The following is a 21,891-nucleotide window of genomic DNA, read 5'->3' as shown; positions in this document are numbered from 1 at the left end:
GAGAGAGAGAGAGTGGGGGGGGGGAGAGAGAGAGAGAGAGAGAGAGAGAGAGAGAGAGAGGGGTAGAGAGAATCCCAAGCGGGCTCCACGCTGTCAGCAGAGAGCCCAATGTGTGGCTCCATCTCACAAACTGTGGGATCGTGGCCTGATCTGAAATCAAGAGTCAGACNGAAGAAAAAAAAAAACAAAACGGTGGTTATGGCCCTGAAACAGTTTCTTGCCTAAAAATAAAGAGCTTCATACTTTTGTTTCCATTTTGACTTTTTCCATGCTTCGTCATGAAAGATGTGCAGTTAAGATTTTTAAGGGCTGGAAGTCAATTTTTCTGAAACCTAAGTGATTACAAGTGAAAATATTTGGAGAAGGGACAGCATGGTATTTTCGGCGGGGGTTACTGCTGCGGGCACCCCAGCAGGAGCAGGGCACCGAGGTGGGGGCTGGTACCGCGACTCAGACAGTCCTGGGCAAGACAGACGGTGTGACAAAGAGTGAGCAGGGTGCCCCGGGCAAATCAGGTCCGCGGCGCCCCCCCGAACACGGACACGCGGCCTTGCCACCTGCAGACGCCGAGCTTCCCGGGCGCTCCGGGCCCCTGCGGGTGCGCCAGGCCTAACTCAATGCCCGCGGCGGCCGCGGCGGGACGGAGGNAGAGAGAGAGAGAGAGAGAGAGAGAGAGAGAGGGGTAGAGAGAATCCCAAGCGGGCTCCACGCTGTCAGCAGAGAGCCCAATGTGTGGCTCCATCTCACAAACTGTGGGATCGTGGCCTGATCTGAAATCAAGAGTCAGACACTTAACTGACTGAGCCGCCCAGGTGCCCCTCCGCTTAATTTTTTAATGACCTGATTAACCTCAAGTCTGGCCCTTACAGTTTTCTGAACGCAGCCCGGATTTTGCAGTTACGGCCTTGAGGAACACCATCACATCAGTATGAGGACGCCCGCAAGGCTCTGCCTCACGGCATCACACACGTGACGGTATAATCTACCAAGGCTGCTGCCGCCCCGCAGGTGGCTATACGACTGGGGAGAAGACTCCCTCCTCCAGGAATGACTCAGCCCCTCCCCAGGGCATGTGGCGTCGCAAGGTTAGCACACGTATCATTTCAGCTCCCAGTCATCCTTGCAGCTGGGTGCCCTTGTGCAGTGAGCAACCTGAACTACTGTATGCAGCAGCCCGGTCACCCGGCACCCTGGAGACGACGTCACGTCTGCAGCTGGAAGGAGCCTACGTGTGTCTGTGTCGCAGGACTGCAGCCGAGAGCGCTGGCGCGACTCACCTCGTGATACTTCTTCACGGTTTTCCCTGAGCTGCACGAGCAGGACTTCCAGCTGGCAGACCCGCAGCCACAGTTGCCGCCACAGCGCTGCACGAGGAGGCAGCGGGGGAAGAAAACCACGTTGGTCACCTTCAGCTCCTCTCGCAGGTTGACGGAGTAGTTCCTGGGGGTGCAGCTGTAGCGCTTGACGTCGTCGTTGAGCCTGTCCAGGTCAACTGTAAGAAACACACGCCGCGTGAGCCGGCAGAGAGCCCTCAGCAAACACGCTCGGCAGGTGCCAGAAGGTTCTGCGAGGACAGCCTCACTCCAGGGAGCAAATCTGTCCTTGGATCTTAGTTATCAGCCCAACACTGAAGGGGGAGGGGATCTAACCCTCTTTTGATTATATCTGCCCACAATATTAATGATAACAATAAATAAAATAACGGCAACAAACAAAAAACCAAAAAAATTCTGCAAACTTTGGCTGAGTCTTTATCTTGATTCAAATTTCCCTGCATCTTTAAATATTTTTCTAATGTTTGTTTATTTTTTNTCCCCCTCCCTCCAGGTGCTGCCCCGCGTCCCCCTCCCTCCAGGTGCTGCCCCGCGTCCCCCGCGTGAGGCGCGGCGCCCGAGGCGTGTGCAGACCTCCCTGCCGGGGGGCGGCTGCGGATCGTACCTCCAATCCTCCCGCGTAGACCCGGCCCACCGCCCGTGCGCGTAGGGTCCCCACGTGCTTCCCGGGGGGCAGGGCTCCGGCCGGAAGACGGCGCAGCGGCTAGTGGAGACCAGGGCGCTGCAGGCCGGGGCGCCCCACACGGCAGGTGCCCCTGGGGACGAGGGGAGGAAACCCGAGGCCCCGCGGGGCCTGGAGTGTCGGCTCTGGAAGCTAAAACCAGAGGCGACGTCTCCCTCCCGCTCGGGCAGGGGTTTGGTGCACGGGCCTGGCTCTTCTAGAAAACTCCGGGGCGGCCTGCGAGCGGCAGGGAGGCGCAGGCACAGCGTACCAGCTCCCGAAATGCGACCTCCAGAAACGGAAGACAACTCTTCCTGACTTCTGTCACGGCTGGTCGTCATCATGACCCCAAATCTCACCGCTTTTGCCAGACGAGAAAGTCTTTGGAATCCAGGGTTTTTTCTGTCTCCTGGATCTCAGCTTGCACTTTTAGCGAAATCTGTTTCTATGGCAGGCGCTTCCAACATGTTAAAACTCAAAGCGCTATTCTTTTCTCCCGAGTCTGGGGCTCAACCTTTTAAAACTTCTAATTAATTTTTTGTTCATATATGAATACCTGCTTACGTTTTCTAACTCTTAAACTTCGTTACAGGAAGCAATTTTTAATATAAAATTTTACAGTGAAATAAAAGTAATCCTCTAAAGTCTTTTTTCCCCCATTTTGTTTGTGCAGAGTCAGGAACGAGTGTGCCAGAAACAGAGAATGATCTAGGCCAGGCTCCTCAGTGCGGCGGCCACTGGCTGTGTGGGGCTGTGTACATTTAATTAGGTAAAATACAATTGTAAGTCCAGTCCCCCATTTGTGTTGTGTACACATAAAGCGCCCCATAACCGCATGCTGCCAGGGACTCCCACCCTGCAGGGCACACACAGGGAGCATTTCCATCCCGGCAGGAAATTCCACCAGGTCTACAGGGGGCTCTAGTGGCACGGTGACAAAATCGTGAGAGGAGGGACGGGGGAAACGAACTTCGCTTGCTCTCCGCCCCTCCGAGAGATTTCATCTGTTGCCGGAATGGACACATTCAGGGGACCAGAGGGTGAAAACCATCATCTAATTTAAAAGGTCGCTGAGAGTGCCCAGAGGGCTCAGTCAGTTGAGTGTCAGACTNTCTCACAAGCCAATGTAAGGAAGGAAAAGGTTTCAGTTTCATTTTAAGTCCAAGACCACGAAAACGTCAAGGACAATGGCATTTTGTCCCCCGACGTGTACCTCGCACTGGACGCGAGACGGCAGGGTCGCCCGGCGTCGAGGGCCGGCTGCGCCTCCGGGCANAGTCGGACGCTTAACTTAGTGAGCCACCCAGGCGCCCCTTCTTTGCATCTTTTTTTAATGTAAAAAGAATTCTGAGGAAAGAAAATGAAATGTTGAGCCATTTAAAATAACCACCTTTTTGTTAAAAAACCAACAAAACAAATCGCGTGCTGATTCCGAGGAAACCATGGCTTCAATGTGACTTGAATTACACCAGAGAGNCGGGCTGTGACCTACGGGCTGTGACCTACGGGCTGTGACCTACGGGCTGTGACCTACGGGCTGTGACCTACGGGCTGTGACCTACGGGCTGTGACCTACGGGCTGTGACCTACGGGCTGTGACCTACGGGCTGTGACCTACGGGCTGTGACCTACGGGCTGTGACCTACGGGCTGTGACGCGCACCGCGGGCCTGACGGCCAGGCCCTGCCTGGGTGCTGGCAGCCCCGGCCTGAAGATCTGAAGGGGGACGCAGAGCCCCTCCCGCTGGGGGACCGCTCGCTGACCCAGTGACCAGGCTTCCCCGCGCGTGGCCGCCCCTGGCCTCTCATTTCAACACGCTGCCAGTGACACGCGCACAGGCACGTGCTCCGTGCCCCCACTGATCAGACTCTGCTGGAAGAGCACACCGTGCTTAGCTTCCGGCAGAGAGCGTCTCTTCTCCGGTCCTGAACCGCACAGTGAGCTTCATCTCTTTCCCCTGAACCGAAGGAAAGTGCGTCTGCTCCCTGTCTCCGTTTTGCCCCTTTCCTTCTTGAACAACTTCCTGCCCCACCTACGAGTATCTTAGTCATGAAAACCAGTCGAAGCCGTGCAAAGAGCTGAATGGGTCGGTAACAATTTGCCTTCGGAGGGAACCGGTGCTAGGAGAGGGACGCTTCTCTCCGCAGGACGGAGAAAGCCGATGCGGGCGTGCCTCGTTTGCTGTGTCGCTTCGTTATGCTTTGCAGGTACTGTGTCTCCCCAAAACTGCAGGTTTGTGGCAACTGGGCAAGTCTACTGGTGCCATTTTCAACATTTATTTGTTTGTTTTTGAGAGAGAGAGGGATAGTAGGGGAAGAGAGAGATGGAGAGAGAATCCCAAGCAGGCTCCGCGCTGTCGGAATAANGGGTGAAAACCATCATCTAATTTAAAAGGTCGCTGAGAGTGCCCAGAGGGCTCAGTCAGTTGAGTGTCAGACTTCGGCTCAGGTCATGATCTCAGTCTGTGGGTTTGAGCCCTGTGTCCGCNGACGGAGAAAGCCGATGCGGGCGTGCCTCGTTTGCTGTGTCGCTTCGTTATGCTTTGCAGGTACTGTGTCTCCCCAAAACTGCAGGTTTGTGGCAACTGGGCAAGTCTACTGGTGCCATTTTCAACATTTATTTGTTTGTTTTTGAGAGAGAGAGGGATAGTAGGGGAAGAGAGAGATGGAGAGAGAATCCCAAGCAGGCTCCGCGCTGTCGGAATAAAGCCCAACGCGGGGCTCGAGCCCACGAACCGTGAGATCATGACCTGAGCCAAAGTCAAGAGCCACACACTTAACCGACTGAGCCACTCAGGCGCCCCTCATTGGCCCCGTGTTTCCAGCAGCAGCTGCTCACTTTATGTCTCTCTGTCACATTTTGATAATTCTTAACAATATTTCAAACGTTTTTCATTATTATTCTATTTGTTTTGGTGAACTGTCATAAGTGATTACGACCCGCCGAAAGCGCAGATGATGGTTAGTATTTTCCAGTAATGAAGCAGGTTTTAACTGAGCGACGAACACTGCTTGTAGACAATACTGTAGCGCACCTGACGGGCTGCAGCACTGCACAGACGCAGAGCTCTTACCTGCGCTGGGGCCCCAGACATTCATGGGACTTGCTCGCTTGCGGTGTCTGCTCTGCGGTAGGCCTGAAGTGTACCTCGCAGGCTTGCATCGGTGGGGATCAGCTTATGATAAAATTTTAAAGCCTTTTGTAAGTTGACCATTTCAAGTTTTTCCTGCTTACAAACATTCATCATGAAACAAAAGAACGTCCTCACTTTGAATGCAGGGAAGCACTTTTTTCCCTGCCCATGTGTGTTTACTTCGCTGCTTTATTTGGCTCAACAGGAGGATGATTCTCGTGGGTCAGTCTCTGGGCGTCAAGTTTATCGGCTGGCATTTGCTGTGCTGGTCTTTCAACAATCTTGATTCTCCTCTGTGCGTCTCTGGCCTTATCCCGATTTTCCTGGGTCTGCCTGTGTCTCCAACAAAAACATCCACGTGTTCTCAGAGAGCCAGGAATCGTTTTGTACCAGCCAGACCAAGTCTTTACAGTGCTCACAATCTTCATAAACCCTCAGCAGGCACACACCAGCAATATACACGTTAGACTGTGAGTGGCGTGTGGTGACAGCCTGGGGCACGCGTGAGATGGAAGTGGAGCCACATCTACATGTGTACGTCTAATTCCACGCTTTTGTCCTGCGGTTTGACCTTCTCCAGCATCTCAGTCAGCCCTGTCATGTCAGATTTCCAGGGCTCAAGTCAGAAGGCAGAGTCAGCCCGTATCTCTTCCGAGCCCTGTGCTACAGACTCACACGCGTTCTCTGCCTTCTACCACAGTGCTTACTTCACAGACTGTGTTCCATCATTTTCTGTATTTGCATGTTTCTCTTCTGCGAAAAGAGAAGGTTCTCGGAAGCAGAGAGTGACTCATCTCTTTGTCCCTCCTCCCAGCACTCTGCCCGTAGCGGAGAGCCCGGTGGAGGCCATTTGAGTCCCGTTCTAAAACCATTTGGTTCGATGCACAGAAGCAGGGCAGCGCTAAAAGAAACCGCGGCATCTGTGCAGTCCGGGCACATGCGCTGTTTCAGGATGTTGGAAAGAACTAAGTCAAGTAAAAACCACTGACGTCCCCATGGCACCCCCAGACAGGGGTTTCTGATTGTCTTTAAATACCTACCTTCTGGGACTCTGAATGGATACCCATAAGCTAAAAGCCCAGATCAGAAGGAGTTTAGGACACTTACAGCCCTAGTCATCAATCCAGATTTCCTTTGCAAGGAACAGTGTCCAATGACCACTACCTGAAGGGACCAAGCTGCTGACGGTGTAGGTAGGACTGAGAACCTGGCCTTCTAGAAGCGGCTCTATCAAGGATGAGCTACGATGCATGAGGACGGCCGAAGCCCACAGCATCTGGAAGAAGGCAAGGAGGGTGCTGCAGGAAGGCTCGCCCTCTGATCGGTACCTCAGGGTGCTCCCAAGTAGGTCCTCTGCCCAATGGGGAAAACCACCACGATCGGTTATGCAAAACACTAAAAATGAGACTTTGATTTCACAACACTAGGCGCACGATGCTCTGCATGAGGGTGGGATGTAAGGGGGGGGGCGGTGTCTGTGAACAGCTATGGTATTTTTACACCAAAGGGCGAGGGTCTCTCAGTCTAGACAGTCTGCTCTTACTAATCCTAACGCAACTCTGCAAGGTGGTTATAATCAGAGCCTTTTCTGCGAAGTGCAGAACATAGAGGCTCGGGGGTCTACACGTGACTTCCCCGAGGCCACTGTTCTTGGACATGAGGGAGAATTTTATCGCAAGATAAAATTTACCTGACGCCAAAGCCCTCCCCCTTTCCACTAAGGCATCCTTTCCTTTGCTCTGTTTTTTATCAGATTTGTGGCAGGCGATTTTAACACTGATGAAGACAGCTCTTACGTGGTGCATACTACATGGTTCAGGAAGCTTAATGAAGCCATCCCTCTTCTGACGTTAGAAATTAGAAAAATAAATCCATTTTGATTTAACGTTCCCAGTATCTGTTTAATTTACAGAGAGGTACTTACCGTAGATGCTATCTCAAGACCAATTTATCTGATTCATCGCCAATGTCAGCCTTTTGCAAGTTCCTATCCAGGTATCAAATAGGTAGACAGAAATCTGCAAGCATTCAACGTGTGATGACTGCAGCTCGTTCTAGGCTATGTTCACGTCTTATATATTATGGAATTATTTCCCTCACCCTAAGTCGTTTTTGAAAGAGCAAAACCTGTATTTTCCTGGTCAGTACACAAGAGCATGACAAAGAAACAGATAAATGACTAATTTAAAAGTAAAAAGTATTTTGAGCTAGGAGAATTCAGAACCAATTCAAACAGTTTGACAGTAAACAATTTTCGTTTAGTCTTCAACTACTATGCCAGCCATTTACCTCTAAATAATTTTCAAGTAAAAAAGGCAAGTGTTTTAGATCTTAGAGCAAAATAATGTCATGTAAGAAGTCAGAGAAGTGGTACTGGAGTCTATGAAATGGGTTGATGACTGTCCCAGAGTTATAACATCTAAGCATTTAGAGTCTGCAAAAATCACATATTTCAAACCCTGTCACTTTGATTCAGTTTAGTATCAATATATTTGCTCCACTCAATGTGGAAATGCTGTTTTGTTTTGTTTTTAAGAGGAGGGCATGTCAACCTTGGCACATGTGTTAAAAAATGGCAACTCTTTGGGTAAGAATTTACTTCTGGTAAGTTAAACCGTAGTTCAAAACTATAAAGTTGGAATGCCTGAACAATTAGATCCACATTTTAGTGACAACCCTTAATGCTGTGAAAACAGGCTTTTCCCCCTGCTATGATGTGTTAGATTTTTTCCCATGATAAACACACTATCATTTAGGAAGTCAAGTTCTCCTGGAATGAGTAAAAAAAAAAAAAAAACCAACTCATTACATTGTGAATCTCCATTAATGGCCTCTCAATTAATGCCCACTCGAGTAGAGTTTGAGACTGATCATTTCTTAATTTATTTATTTAATTTTTAAATAAGTTTTGGAAATGTTTATTTTTGAGAGAGACAGAGATAGAGTGTGAGCAGAGGTGGGGCAGAGAGAGAGGGAGACACAGAATTCAAAGCAGGCTGTCAACACAGAGCCCGACATGGCGCTCAAACTCACAAACTGTGAGATTGTGACTTGAGCTGAAGTTGGACGCTTAACCCACTAAGCCACCCAGACGCCCCGAAAATATCTTAATTTAAAGACGTTCAATTTCATGCTAAGAACTTGGATAAAGAGATACTGCCCCTAAATGCAAAGGATTGTGTTTCTGTTTTTGTCTTTAAGCAGGCTCCACGTCCAATGCAGGACTTGAACTCACAACCCTGAGATTAAGAGCTGCCTGCTCTACCAACTGAGGCAGCCAGGTGCCCCCCAAAGGATTGTGTTTTAAAGAAATCACAGTGAGTTTTCAGTTAGGCTACAAGAGTTATGAAATGATTATGTAGTTCGTAGAAGATCTATATAACTTTTTATCTAATTATGTACAAGTTTGCCATACTATTATAGCATGTTCATCAAAAGAGGAAATGCACCTTGAACTTGAAACACTTTTTTTTGGTTAACTTGAAGGCAACTTTGAGGTGGTGAAAGTATGAGGTTGAAATTATTGGTAAAATTGGGTTTGGGACCTGTAGTTATGTACAGATTTCGATTATCTGTGCTACCGTTTTCTCTGTACGTTCTAAGAAACTGAACGTTAGATATATTAACTTGTTTTATTTTCTTTAGTCCCGAAGCTTTTACAGGCAGGTGTGAGCTTACCAATCACTAGTGAGTTTTAAAAATGTAGACAGTGATGCCACCAAATCTGCCTTCCAATAAACTGCAGAAGCAAAGCATACAGTTTCCTTTTCAATATTAGCTATTTCTACTTCATGATAAAAGCTCTCCACCCAGTGTATGCACGCTTCATTTTAGAATTTATAAAACTCTGTGTTTTGTAGATTCACACTTAAGGCTCATCATTAATACCTGTCTTGGATATCAAGAAAAATGCCACTTTGATGAGTCTAAGCAAATCAGAAGAATGGAGATTCAATGGCTACCCAGAACTGATGCTTGTCTGTGCACAGCGTCATTAAAAAATGCTCACACCCATGAGAGGAAACATTTTTGGCAATCCTAGGAAATGCGCTCTTTACTTGACATCCACTGGACCTTCTTCGTCTGTAAAACCCTTTTTCTGTTTCTGTTTCTACTGATCTTTCCCCGCGCCCTTCCTTCTACACAGGACATAAACTTGGAATCTGTATTTTTAAGTCCTAAAAGCTGACAATGACATTTGGAACACTACACGGGACGTGCCCTGTGTGTGTGAGATCCACGCAGGTGGGTCAGCGTCAGCGGAATGATAAACAGTTAAATCAGCACAGCTACAAAAGGGCGCGGACCGTGGTGAGTTGCCAGTGTCAAACGAAACAGTACAGATCTGCCTTCAAGCCATTTTAAACAAGAGATTAAGAAGTGAGACCGGAGCCAGCGATGGAAAGAAATGTGGACTCCGTCAGAAATAAGCGGAAGGTCACCTCGAATGCTCTTGCAAGGTTCTATCAGTAACCAAAGGCGTTCTTAACAAGGCCGCCTTCCTCATCGATGGGGTGGGTTTCTGTCAACTCTGGAAATATACTAACGCTGGGTTATTAGTATCTTCAATTCCGCAAACATTAACTGAGCACCTGAAACACGTCAGAGGCTAAGCCAAGTACCCGACGTATAGGACGAACAGTCCCTAAACGGTGGCTCGCAACCTCAGCTGCCTCTCAGGATCGATCTCCATCTCCCACAAGCCATAAAATAGCATCGATACCTCCGCCCCCCGGGGGGTACGAGTCAGTGTGTCTGGGACAGACGTCGGCAGCCTCTCACAGCCCCCCGCCAAGGGGAGACGGGACCCTGAGGCCCTAGGGGCTCCTATTCCCTCGGGGAACCCCAAGCCACAGTAACAGGAGCAGGACGCAGAAATGCTGTGGCGTCCCCAGTGCTCCAGACGCTGGGGTGGTGGGTGCCATGGGGTGGGGGAGACGAGGGACAAGGCAGCCTTCACCAGTGACGCGACACGAACATCCTTCAGGATTGTAAGAGCCAGAGCGAGCCGGCACTTCTTGAACCAGCACCTGGTGCTGGCTGTTCTCGGCGCCACCACTCATAGTCATCAGAGGTTGGTGTGAGCACACTCACGGGGCCACTGAGGAAACTGAGGCACAGGGAGACCAGCAACTCACTGAAAACACAAAGCTTGTGAGTGGCAGTGTCAGGATCTGAACTCAGAGGCTCTGCCTCCGACGCAACATACTTTTGGAGGGAAAGAAAGTAATGGATTTAGGTGATTTTTAAACTGTAAAAATCCAAACACTAGGTGCCAAGGAGAGCCGGTCCTCAGATAGCTGTGGTGGTTAAGATCCTTGAAGACCAGTCGGGGGTATCCTTTCCTTGTCTGATAGCAAGTCTCCTCGTTTTCGGGGGCTTCGAGGCACTGTGAATCTTCCACTGTCCTTCGAGCTGGCTGCAGTGGAGACTCAAAGACGACAACACTCCAGAAACACAACTTCTCCTCTGGGTTGAATCCAGCCTGAGCGCTGGGGAGACTCTGTGTGTGAGCCCAGTGACTGCCTCTCACAGCACACCTCTGTAACGTCAGGGCCACCGGCGACTCTCCCGCCCGCCCTCGAGCTCTACGTTTCAGGTATCCAGGACGTGAGACCTGAGCCATAAGCAGCAGACCCGGGGGGGAGTTGACAGACTGGTCATTCGGGCCCAAATGTTCCGAGAGGCTGTGCTCACTGACGCAAACATGACCTGCACCAGCGGGCCAGGCTCATGGTTCCTAGGATGTCACCTGACACTGTGAAATGCAGCAAACAAGCCCTATTTTAGGTGAGTATCTTCGCATCTATTGTGCACACGAGTCTTACTAGACTTTTAGAGAACAGTTTTATGACAAATGTTAGCAAATAGAGCAAGAACGTGATAGGCTAGAAATTATAGTGTTATTCAAGAAAAGGAAATCACAAGATAGTTCTCTATTAATTTGAGTTAAGCATTCAAAGAAACATTCTCAGACCACATCACTCAGAAGTACAAGTAAGCTATTATTTTTTTGAGTTTCAGTATTATTGTTTTAACTCACGACGTTTTCTCGTGAATGTTCCTCTCTCCTCCCCTCACCTAACTGCCCTTTCCCGGAGCCCCAGGTGAATGCCTACATGCCTCCAACTATCCCGGGGCTTCTGCTTCTTCTTTGGGACATTTGCATCCTATGAAGAGTCCAGAGCACCAAGCACACAGTAGATCTTCCTGAGAAACCCTTTCAGAATAGACACTGAATGGGGAGAGGTGGAATCTCCTAGAGAGTTCTGACCACTAACCAGGAGCCTCGCCTGCTGGTCCTGAGTCTGGCGCAAATTCAACACTCCTATCAGAGAGGCTCAGGGGACCGTCACACAGGCACCACCCTGGAGGCCAGAAACCACGACTCTCATTTCCTCCCTGCTGCCTGCCGGCCATACAACCTGCACCAACTTATTTGCCTCCCAGTGAGGCTGGTAACACCTTGCTTGCCAGGAAGCAAGAAGCTGGTGCAGATGATTTTTTTTTTTTTAATATTTTTATTTATTTCTAGGAGAGAGAGAGACAGCGCGAGCAGGGGAGGGTCAGAGAGAGAGGGAGTCACAGACTCTGAAACAGGCTCCAGGCTCTGAGCTGGCAGTCAGCACAGAGCCCGACGCGGGGCTCGAACCCACGAACCGCGAGATCATGACCTAAGCGAAAGTCGGACGCTTAACCGACTGAGCCACCCAGGCGCCCCTGGTGCAGATGATTTTACAAGGTTTTTTCCCAGCTCCTAACTGTGACACGTCTTTGACTGAACAAAACCTTTCTTAATCCCATCCGAACAACGTACTTTGGCATAAACCCAGGACTTCATTTGAAGGTGCTATGGAAAAGGTATATGATGAGACTGGCAGTAAGCCTCTGATTTTAGTGAATTAAATGGATGACATTTTTTTTGCCCTCACCGAGTGTTACTATCTATGTTGCTATTGGCTTATGAAGAACCTCCGTGGTTGTGTTTCTTACCTTTGGACTTCCTGTCATGGTACGACCTTCCTCGATGATGAGGGGTGTCCAGGTAGAGATTCTCGAGGTCTTCTTGCCATGATTCTGGATTGAAGTGCTTGAGCAGATCTTCCACGGTATCGAATTCTGAGACTGTTTTGTCCAGAGCGTCTGCCGTGAGCGTGGGGTCCGTTACTGATGGAGAGTGATAGGAGACCCCCTAGGAGTGACACACAGCTCAGTGTACTCAGGAAGAGTCCAGGGCTACGAAATACAATAGTCAAGCAAGTACACAGAAAGGGCATCTACAGACTTCTGATCCTAAGACATTATATGCGTGAATATCAGGCGAAAAGACCTCTGCCGCGGTCTTGCCGTACTCTTAAATAAGAGCAATTGATGGGTAGGTGACAGTCATTCACACTTCTGCCAATCACAACCAGGCAGATTATAACACTTCTAGCTCATCGGAAACAGACTCGTTAAAGAAGGTATTGACTAAATGGCAGTATCAACATGACACCATCCCATTTCTTGGTTCCAGGTCAACATCATCCATGTCGGCATCAACAAATAATGATTAGAATTTAAATCCTGACCTCCTTCGTGGCACCTTTTGCAGAACCCATTCCACTGTCCCTGTGTCCCCTGCACAGGTCACCTGGCATTACAGGTGTGGTGGGAGCAGGGTTTGAATCTCCTCTGGAGACAGTTGGATAACTGTGGCACTTTCACCAGTTTATTTACTGTCAACAAGGATAATTAGTCTTGACCAAGACTGGAAGACTCTCGCAGGAAGCATACATATTTATTTTTATACTGCTGTTGCTTGCGAGCAATCCTAGATGTCATTAAAATATTCTCTGAAATACTCTTTCAATGGGGAATGCAACATCACACAGAGTCTGGAAGAACTCATGCATTTTGCCATGGACTATGTCCCCATAGAAGTTCCAAGCACTTACTTCACTAACCCTTGTATAATCTAGAGGCAAATGAGCCATGATTCAAATATCTTGGTAAAAATTCATGACCCATTAACAAGGAAATAGGGAGCAGAGAGTCTCAAATGGTTTCAAAATGCCTTTAAAGAAACTTCCAGACAAATAAGACCCTTCAAGGGCAAACACCTCCCATCACTTAGGGAAAAGGGAAATTAGCAAACCCTGCGCTCCTGAAACAAAATAGCCTGCTACAGGGACTCAGACAGCAGAGCGCACATTTTACATTCTCACTTTCAGGTAACGTGGTCTCTTTTTAACCAGTCAAGGTCCAAAGGTCTGTAAACAACGATGAATGACCACCTGCTTCCCAATCATCCCTCTTTAGCAAAACTAAGGGGTCTTGTAAAGGCATGAACCTACCACAGGTGCAGTTTAGGAGTGGTTTTCAAAGAGGTCCCATAGGGGAAAGGAGTGGGGGGAGGCGGGGGTGGGGGACAGGCAGCCAGACCTGAGCTCCACTGGTGAAGGGACCTGGCTAGCTCTCTAATCCAGGTGTGTGCGTGTGTGTGTATTCGTGTATGTGTGTGCATGCATGTGTGTGTGCATGCATATGCATGCATGTGCTTGTGTATCCATTGGTGTGTGCATGCATGTGTGCTTGTGTATCCATGGGTGTGTGCATGCATGTGTGTGCATGTGCGTGCATGCATATGCATGCATGTGTGCTTGTGTATCCATGGGTGTGTGCATGCACGTGTGCATGTGTATCCGAGGGTGTGTGCGTGTACTGAGTACATATATGTGCACGCATATGCATGCATGTGTGCACATGTATCTGGTGTATCTGTGGGTGCATTCTGTGCATGTGTCTGTGTGTGCACGCATATGCATGCATGTATGTGTGAGTACATGTGTGCGTGTGTGTGCATGTGTATCCATGGGTGCATGTGTCTGTGTGCATGCGTATGCATGCATGTGTGGGTACATGTGTGCACACGTGCATGCGTGTCTGGATGATTCCGACTGCACCACGTCATTCCGGTTTCCATCCCTCCTGGCATGAGGTGCTAGAGTTGGATATTATGCTTCCATATCAAAATTTCAAATTCCCATCCAACTCTCTGTATTATCTGCATAATCTACAGTCTACCTGGCTCATGTTCACCAGGTGACTCATATTTAGCCTCGTATCATGATACTGTGGGTCTAAAATCCAAAAATGCAAGAAGAGCTGGCCAAGTCGGGTGCAGGGCGGCATAAAGAAGATTGGAAATTAAAATGCTTCCCTCTTTTCTGAAACCAAAGCAGGAACAGGGGTGAAGCCATTTTCATGCACGTGAAACCCTCTTCCAGTGGCTCTGGGGGGCTCCTGGCCAACAGTTCCTGGGGTGCTCCTAACTGTGCCTATGTCCCCAGACATCGCTTCAGGAGAAAGCCCTGCAGGACGGGGCTCTAAGTCCCTGGGGGGGAGGGGGAAACAAACCACAGGTAAAATGTGCAAACGTCTGCATGGACCGAAACACCAGCGATGGTTAAGAAATGAGGTGGGTTTTTTTTTTTTTTTTAATTTCTGGGGTAATTGTTTTAAAATTACTTTTATAAACAAAAATTCACTGGGTATGTCCCTCTCCACAGCACCGGAGATCTGATTTCACTAACACCGAATAACTTTAAGATGTAACAATTTATAAAAAGAAGTGCTCTGAAAATGATAAGCCATTGGACAAAAACAAAATCTGGTTTATACAGAGTTCATGGCAGGTCCAAGGGTCCTACCCCTATTCCAGAAGCTTCCTGGAAGCCAGAATGCTGAGGGAAACGACTCTGTCCCTGCTGTTTCCAGAGGACTGAGCAGAACCCGGCCCTGGAACTGAGCCCAGAAACGTGACCAGGGGATGTGCGCCCGGCAGTGAGCTTCTGGAGGTACTCCCGGTGGACGGCACAGTCCTGCTCTCAAGAGGACCCGGATTATCCTGAATTCGCTAAGGAGCCATTAAGCATGTAGCTTCCACACTTGGGGCAGGAATGTCTAGACCACTCTGAGCCATCTTGCGTACGATGCCGGAGAAGCCAGCGGACTTGATGGAACAGCACCCTGGGGTCCGGCGGCCACAGAGGCTGGGGGCATCCACTCAGAACTGCTGGTTCCGGGCCGCCACCAGGCCAAGCCTTGCGCCCAGCCTGCTCTCAGGACTCCGGCGTCACCTGCCTCGTCTTCCTTCCCACCTGCCCAACAGTGACTGCCTGCACTTAGCTAGGTCCAGCGCGGGCATTCGGGACTATCAGAAACAAATAAAACACTCTTAATATCGCCATCAGAAGCCTCACTGGCCTCTTGACTGGGCTGTGCTATTCTAGTGCCGCGGACACACCAGGTGAATTACGTAGCCCCAGAGTCCATAGCTAAGGAAACCCTGCCATCTGAGGGAAGTTTCTAAAAAATCCCCCAGAGAGCAAAGGAGAGCCTCTCACTTGGCAATAAAAAAAAAAAAAAAAACACAACCAAACCAACAATCAATTTGCAGCAATCCAAATAAAAGCCATTAGATGTGGCTTCCCCACTGGAGACACCCAGGGGCCTCTTCCCCACCAGGATCCCAGGAAATTGATTGGCAATNCAAAAAAAAAAGAAAGATCAACCCTGACTCAGCCACACGGACCCAGAGCCATGGGCTTCTCCATGCTTCTCCATGCTTCCGACCCGCTAGTGAACACCTGCATTTATTATCTTGAATTTCATTGCTACCTATGTGCTACTCACAGGGTTGCTGAAAACAAGGTCTGTTCTTTTGGAGAAATGACTCAATTTGGAGGGGAAAATGGGGGCGTGAACCCCTTCCAGTTTCAGGGTGGGTTATGTTTTATTTCCAAGTCAAATAGGATACATGCCTGCTTTGCACTTAAGTTATCTTGCTGTAAACACTGGGATTTTTCACATCTGAAAAGATCCTTGAAACGCAAAGCGTAAGAGCTTCTCCTGGAATATTTGAAAACGCTCTTGCCAAATTCCCCACTTGAGCTGGGGCCATGCGCCAGGGTGCTGTGTCGGCCGTGCCTGGGCGCTCCCCTCGTTGGAACGTTCTGCTCTGAAACGGACGGGCGCTGAGGTCACCGTCCACGCCCCGTTCCTACAGCGGGCGCTGGCCCCCGGTGTGGGGCCCTGGCCGCTAGCACCTACATGAAATGGAAGAAGACACCACACTGCAGTGTGGCCTCCGGGGAGCCGTGGGTCCTTCATGCAGCTGGAGCTGCTCTGGGCCTGACCTGAGTCGCTCCAGCAGGGTTTTGTTTTTTTTTTCCTGGCAACAGAAAACAAAATTACTTACGGAGACAGAGCTAGTGACTGACTCCCAGTTGGTCTCCGAGGCTGCTGCGGGTTGGAAGTCTTCCTAGAAGGCAAGAAATATCCGTGTGAGTCCATCAAACCTCTGTTTAATTCACTACGTGCTCAGTTTCAGTATCTCAGCCATCTGACTCCTTCCAACTAAGTGACAACAGAGAAAAGGCCACACTCTCGCTGGACAGGTCACCATTTGTCTTAGGCACTTCTGCTCAGAAACCCTGTTCATTAAGGCCCCGTACGTTTATGGACATCCTGGATATAGTCACACTCACTTATAAGGGCTGGTGAAATGGAAAATGTGCAGACAGGAGTGCAGATTTTAATCCAGCCACCTGCAGGCTGTGTGACCTCAGGCAATCGACTTAATCTCTCCGATCCTTCTCTTGCTCATCTGTAAAAGGCCGGTGTAGGACGATTCCATTACAGGGTAGGTTTCGGAGCTGCATACACTAATTAGGTAATTATAACTCTCACTTAATAAGGTGTCTAATAAAGAGTAATAATAGTCATTATCGGTATTGATGTTTATTTGGTTTGAACTGGGTTCTGCATCGTGTTCAATCCTGCCGATGGAGCTGTGATCTTTTCAAAGATAAATTAACCAACAACGGGCCATTCCTGACTCTATCAAGAAATGTCAGGCAGAACGGCAGGGGAAGAAAATGGCCACAGAGTGACAAAGTGCTACTTACCTGAGGAAAGAAGGCAGGCCTGAGAAAGCTGTCTCAGAGAAACCTTAAAGGATCTGTGATAGCAATGGATCTCAGAGAAAGAAACTTGTCTTAAAAGGCAATGTGTCTCCAGTTGGTATGGGCCTGTCTTGCTAATTACTCTAGCAGCAGTAACTTTAAAAAACAGAAGGGGAAGAAAAGCTGATTCTACCATTTTTACATGTCACTGATGATTTCCTGACCCTGCTACAATAAATCAAGTCAGTTGATGTCTTCCAGCCAGACCAGGGAGTAAGGTGTTTGTGAAGATGAGGCCGAGAAAAATTCTGATACTCAAATCCGGTGGCTTATTTACCCAAGTACACTTACTGCATGAGAGCTAAGTGTCAGGTCTAAATTTCATTAACATTTTGAAGAGCTAGAAGTGCATTTGTTAATTGCTCATGATGAGACTGGTTTATATATAAATGCCTGCGTTAAAAAAATTTAGTTGTTACCACGTGAGAACTAAATCACATATGGGGTTCAAGAAACAAACAGCTATTAAAAACTGGCTAGACATCATTATTTTGATCTTGACTTCAGGAAAGATAAGAAAGAAAGAGAAAATTGGGTCTCTGCACTCTGCGAGACAGGATTCTCATAAAAAGGACATGGAATGCCCACAGCAAAAGGAAGCTTGCAAACGAGTGAAGGTTGGTATTTATGGGAGTCTTCTGAGTAGGTGAGCAGGTGAGCCGGCGAAATTGGGCAAGAGAACCAGAGGCTTCTCCACGTCTTGAAGGGGCTATCGGTGGTTGGACATTAACCAGATAGGATACGGCCACGAGCAACCCTCACTTCATGGAATTTTCATTTTCACTCACTCACTCATTCATTCATTCAATACTTGCTACTCACCAATCATGTGATACACTCTAAGTGGAGGGTGGAATCACAGAACTAGGAAACGATACCTTCCTACGAGGATTTCAACATGTAAACGCATAAACGAGTAAGTAAATTACATGTGTGATACACTCGTGCGGGTGCTGTAATCCTAGTTTAATCGGGATACTACAGAAGGGAGTAGAAAATTTACCCGAGAGGAAGTGGGCTTGGAAAAATGTGACCCAAGAAGGTGACTCTTCAGCTGAGTCTTACGGACTCAGGTAAGTAGGTAAGGAAGTGGAGGGTCACTTGTCAGAAAGGTGGGGCGTTAGACTCAGGGAGAGACAGCTGTGTAGACAAGCATGAGGAATGTATACACAGTTGTTACTGGGCAAAATTAAGAGTCCTGTTGGGCACGGCGTGTTTGAGGTGCCCATGCACGATCCAGGTAGAGGTGTCCAGGAGGCCGTTTGCTACACGAGAGTGGGCATGTGAGGACTTGGGACACAGAGAGCCACCAGCACAAAAACCTAGAGATGCAGTATGTTGACTATGTGTGAAAATCTGAAGAGGGACAATCTTAAAACCTTAGAACTGGAAAGAATTTTGGTATTATCTTGTGCAGTCTCTTCATTTTAATGATCAGAAAACCAGTTCTCAGAGAGAGAAACGGCGTGCTCTGTAGCACGTGGCCGACTTCTTGCAAAGCCAGGACCAGTAGAGTGCGTTTCTAAGTACAAGTTGTGTGATGATCTTTCAGGTCATTGTAGCTGGCTTTGAGGAGTCCGTGTCCAAGGAAGTTAGAAGAAAAACAGGAAAGACATAAAGCCGAATATTGGTGGAAGGTTCTAGGGGGTATCCTTTGAGCTATTGTTAATTATTTAGATTTTTAATCTATAGTTGCTAAACTCTGTGACTTCAATTTGCTTCATTTTCTTGCATACATATATGGTAAAAATGTTTGGCTCGGCATTTTTAAGGAGAAAGTCTCTTTGTCACATGAACCTAGACAAATACTACACAAAAAAACGTTTCCCTTCTTCACTGTCTGGGCTACGGGAGACCAGTTAAAAACTTTCATATGCAGAAATGACAGACGGTTTCATTAATTTCCAGATAAAAAGTAAATTTATCTTCTCTTAGCAACACGAATATTAGATACTTAAAAGAAACCAACTTTCTTTTAAGTTATTTCAAAATTTGACATTAATTATAAATGACATATTTTAAATGAGCTTATAAAAAGGAAAAATACCTCTCCTAGGAATAAAATGTAGAAACTCTGAATTTTAGAGCTGACAGGACAGTCTTGGATGGGAAGGAACACAGCCATTTGCTTTCTAAATCCATCCTTAACATGATCATTTCTCATGTCCTCCATCATAGTCCCGAAGGCTAGGTTCCTCGGTCACTAGGTTTCTCCAGGCTATACTGTCTCCAGAGTCCAGAGTCTGTACTCTACGGGGCAGCCGTGGTGGCCTTGGCTTTTCCCACCTTCCTGAAGACTGACATATAGCACCATGTAGGGTTCAGGTGTACAACAAGATCACCTGACGCGTGCATAGATTGCAAGATGGTTACCACAACAAGGTTGCTTAACACGTCCAGGGCCTCACATAATTAAACCTGTGTGCAGGTGTGAGTGGGGAGACTATTTGAGGACTACTGTCTCTTAGCGGCTTTCAAGTACACAATACAGCACTGTTAGGCTGGGCACTAGACCCCCGACCTTATTCACCTTGTAAGCGGAAGTTTGTGCCCTTTCGCCACCAACTCCCCACTTCCCTGCTTTCCTAGCTCTGGAAACCACCAGACGACTGTTTCTGTGAATTCGGCATTTTTTAATCTTAAAAAACTTTTTTTTAAGTAATCTCTACGCCCAATGTGGGGCTCAAATCACGACCCCAAGATCAAGACTTGCATGCTATTCCGACTGAGACAGCTTTTTTTTTTAAAACAGTATACATATAAGTGAGATTTTACACTCTTGCCTTTTCCACCTGATGTCCTTCACTCAGTATCATGGCCTCAAGGCCCATCTGTGTTATCTCAACTGCAGGATTTCCTTCTTCCTCATGGCTGAATACATGCATCTCACACCTTCTTCTTCACACCCATTCCTCTGTCCGTGGGCACCGGGCTGTTGCACGTCTTGGCTGTTGTGACTAGAGCTGCAGTGCGCGTGGAGGGTGGAGGTATCTTTTCAATCCCGTGATTTAGTTTCTTCCAGCTATATAACTCCAAGTGGGATTTCTGGGTCGTATGATAGACGTTTAATTTCTTGAGGAACCTCCATACTGTTCTCCACAGTAGCTGCACCATTTTGCATTCCCACCGACAGTGTCAGAGGGTTCCCCTTTCTCCACATCTTCACCAACACCTGTCATCTCTTGTCTCTTTGATACTAGTCATTCTAACAGGTGTGAGGTGATACCTAATCCTGCTTGTGATTTGCATTTCCCTGCTGGTTAGTAACGTTGAGCATCTTTTCATGTACCTGTGAGTATTTCTGTCTGCTTTGGAAAACATGTCTGTTCAGGTCCTCTGCCCACTGTTAAATCAGATTTTTATTTTATTTTATTTTTTTGCTATTGAGTTACATGAGTTCTTTACATATTTCGGATGTTAATCTCTTTTCAGAGATATGGTTTGCAAATATTTTCTCCCATTCCATAGGTTGCCTCTTCACTCTGCTGTTTCTTTTCCGTGGAGAAGCTTTATAGTTTGATGTAGTCTCACTGCTTATTGATTGCCTTTGCTTTTGATTTCATATCCAAAGAAAATCATTGCCAAGACCAATATCTAGGAGCTTTTCCCTTATGTTTTCTTTTAGGGGTTTTATGGTTTCAGGTCTTACATTTAAGTTGACTTTATTTTGAGTTAGTGTTTGGGAGTATTTTTGGCTCCTCTGTCAAAACTTAGTTAACTGTATGTGCATGTGTTTATTTCTGGGCTACTTTACTCTATTGGTATCTTTTAAACATGAGATCAAATCACTTCTCTCTTCTGCTTAAATCCCTCGGACAGCTTTCCATGGTACTCAGGTTCTGGTCTTGTACGAGCTGACTGCTGCTTGCTTCGTCTGCAGTGTCTCTCTCTGATTTGATGTTCCACATTTCCCACACACCCCACTCCCACCACGATGGCCTCCTATCATCTTTCCTAGAACACTGCAGGTGTCTTCCCTTAGGCTGACATCCACAGCTGTTCCCTGCACCTGGGATGCACTTTCCCCAAGGGTTCCAATGACCAGGTCCTCATGATTTCTATGCTCAGATAACACGTTTGTGAGAACCCTCCTTGAACATTTGATTTAACATACCTCTGCTCTTGGCCACTCAAGCCACTTAATTTGCTTAATTTCTTTAAAGCATTTGCGATAATCTGAAATGATTTTCTATTTGCCTTGTTCATTATCTCTTTCCCCAACTAGAGCGCATGCTCTAGAATGTCAGGGAGCCGAGCTCTTCACAGGGTTTTGGGTGCACCCTCCGATTTCACTGGCTCCCAGCGTACACTCAGGGGTAGCGTTCACTGCTTCTGCCACCGCCCCGGAGTGGCGGACAGCAGTCTCCGGCCCAGGCCCACTCTGGCCAGCTGTGCCCGTGTCTCACTGTTTGCTGCCTATGTTTTGGTGCCACCCTGGGCAGACAGCTTGCTTTCTCGGGCTCCAGGCGAGCGCAGGACAAACTCCACACCGGTGGGTGCTCTTAGCAGAGTGGGGCCCTTAGCGTTACTTACTGCTAAAGGCTCACATAGAGCCAACAGGGAATCACCATTTAAAATGTACCAAACAGGGGCACCTGGGTGGCTTAGTCGGTTAAGCGTCCAACTTTCGCTTGGGTCATGATCTCACGGTTCGTGGGTTCGAGCCCCGCATCGGGCTCTGTGCTGACTGCCAGCTCGGAGCCTGCAGCCTGTTTCAGTCTGTGACTCCCTCTCTCTCTGACCCTCCCCTGCTCA

General features: G+C 48.0%; 1 protein-coding gene across 1 annotated transcript in view; it reads right to left on the bottom strand.

The window, feature by feature from the left end:
• The window catches only part of PDGFD (platelet derived growth factor D), a 100,000-nt gene that overhangs the window by 6,810 nt on the left and 71,299 nt on the right, over positions 1 to 21,891 (bottom strand). Inside the window, exons 6-8 of the mRNA XM_077770008.1 lie at positions 16,371 to 16,433; positions 12,122 to 12,320; positions 1,278 to 1,492 (exon numbers count right to left, since the gene is read on the bottom strand). Coding sequence (XP_077626134.1) covers positions 1,278 to 1,492; positions 12,122 to 12,320; positions 16,371 to 16,433 — 477 coding nt within the window. The remainder of the gene's footprint in view (positions 1 to 1,277; positions 1,493 to 12,121; positions 12,321 to 16,370; positions 16,434 to 21,891) is intronic.

This window comes from Crocuta crocuta, unplaced genomic scaffold (assembly GCF_008692635.1).
Source record: "Crocuta crocuta isolate KB4526 unplaced genomic scaffold, BGI_CrCroc_1.0 scaffold80, whole genome shotgun sequence".
Lineage (NCBI taxonomy): Eukaryota > Metazoa > Chordata > Mammalia > Carnivora > Hyaenidae > Crocuta > Crocuta crocuta.
The sequence above is the reverse complement of the archived record's forward strand: the minus strand, read 5'-3'. Positions and strand labels throughout refer to the sequence as shown.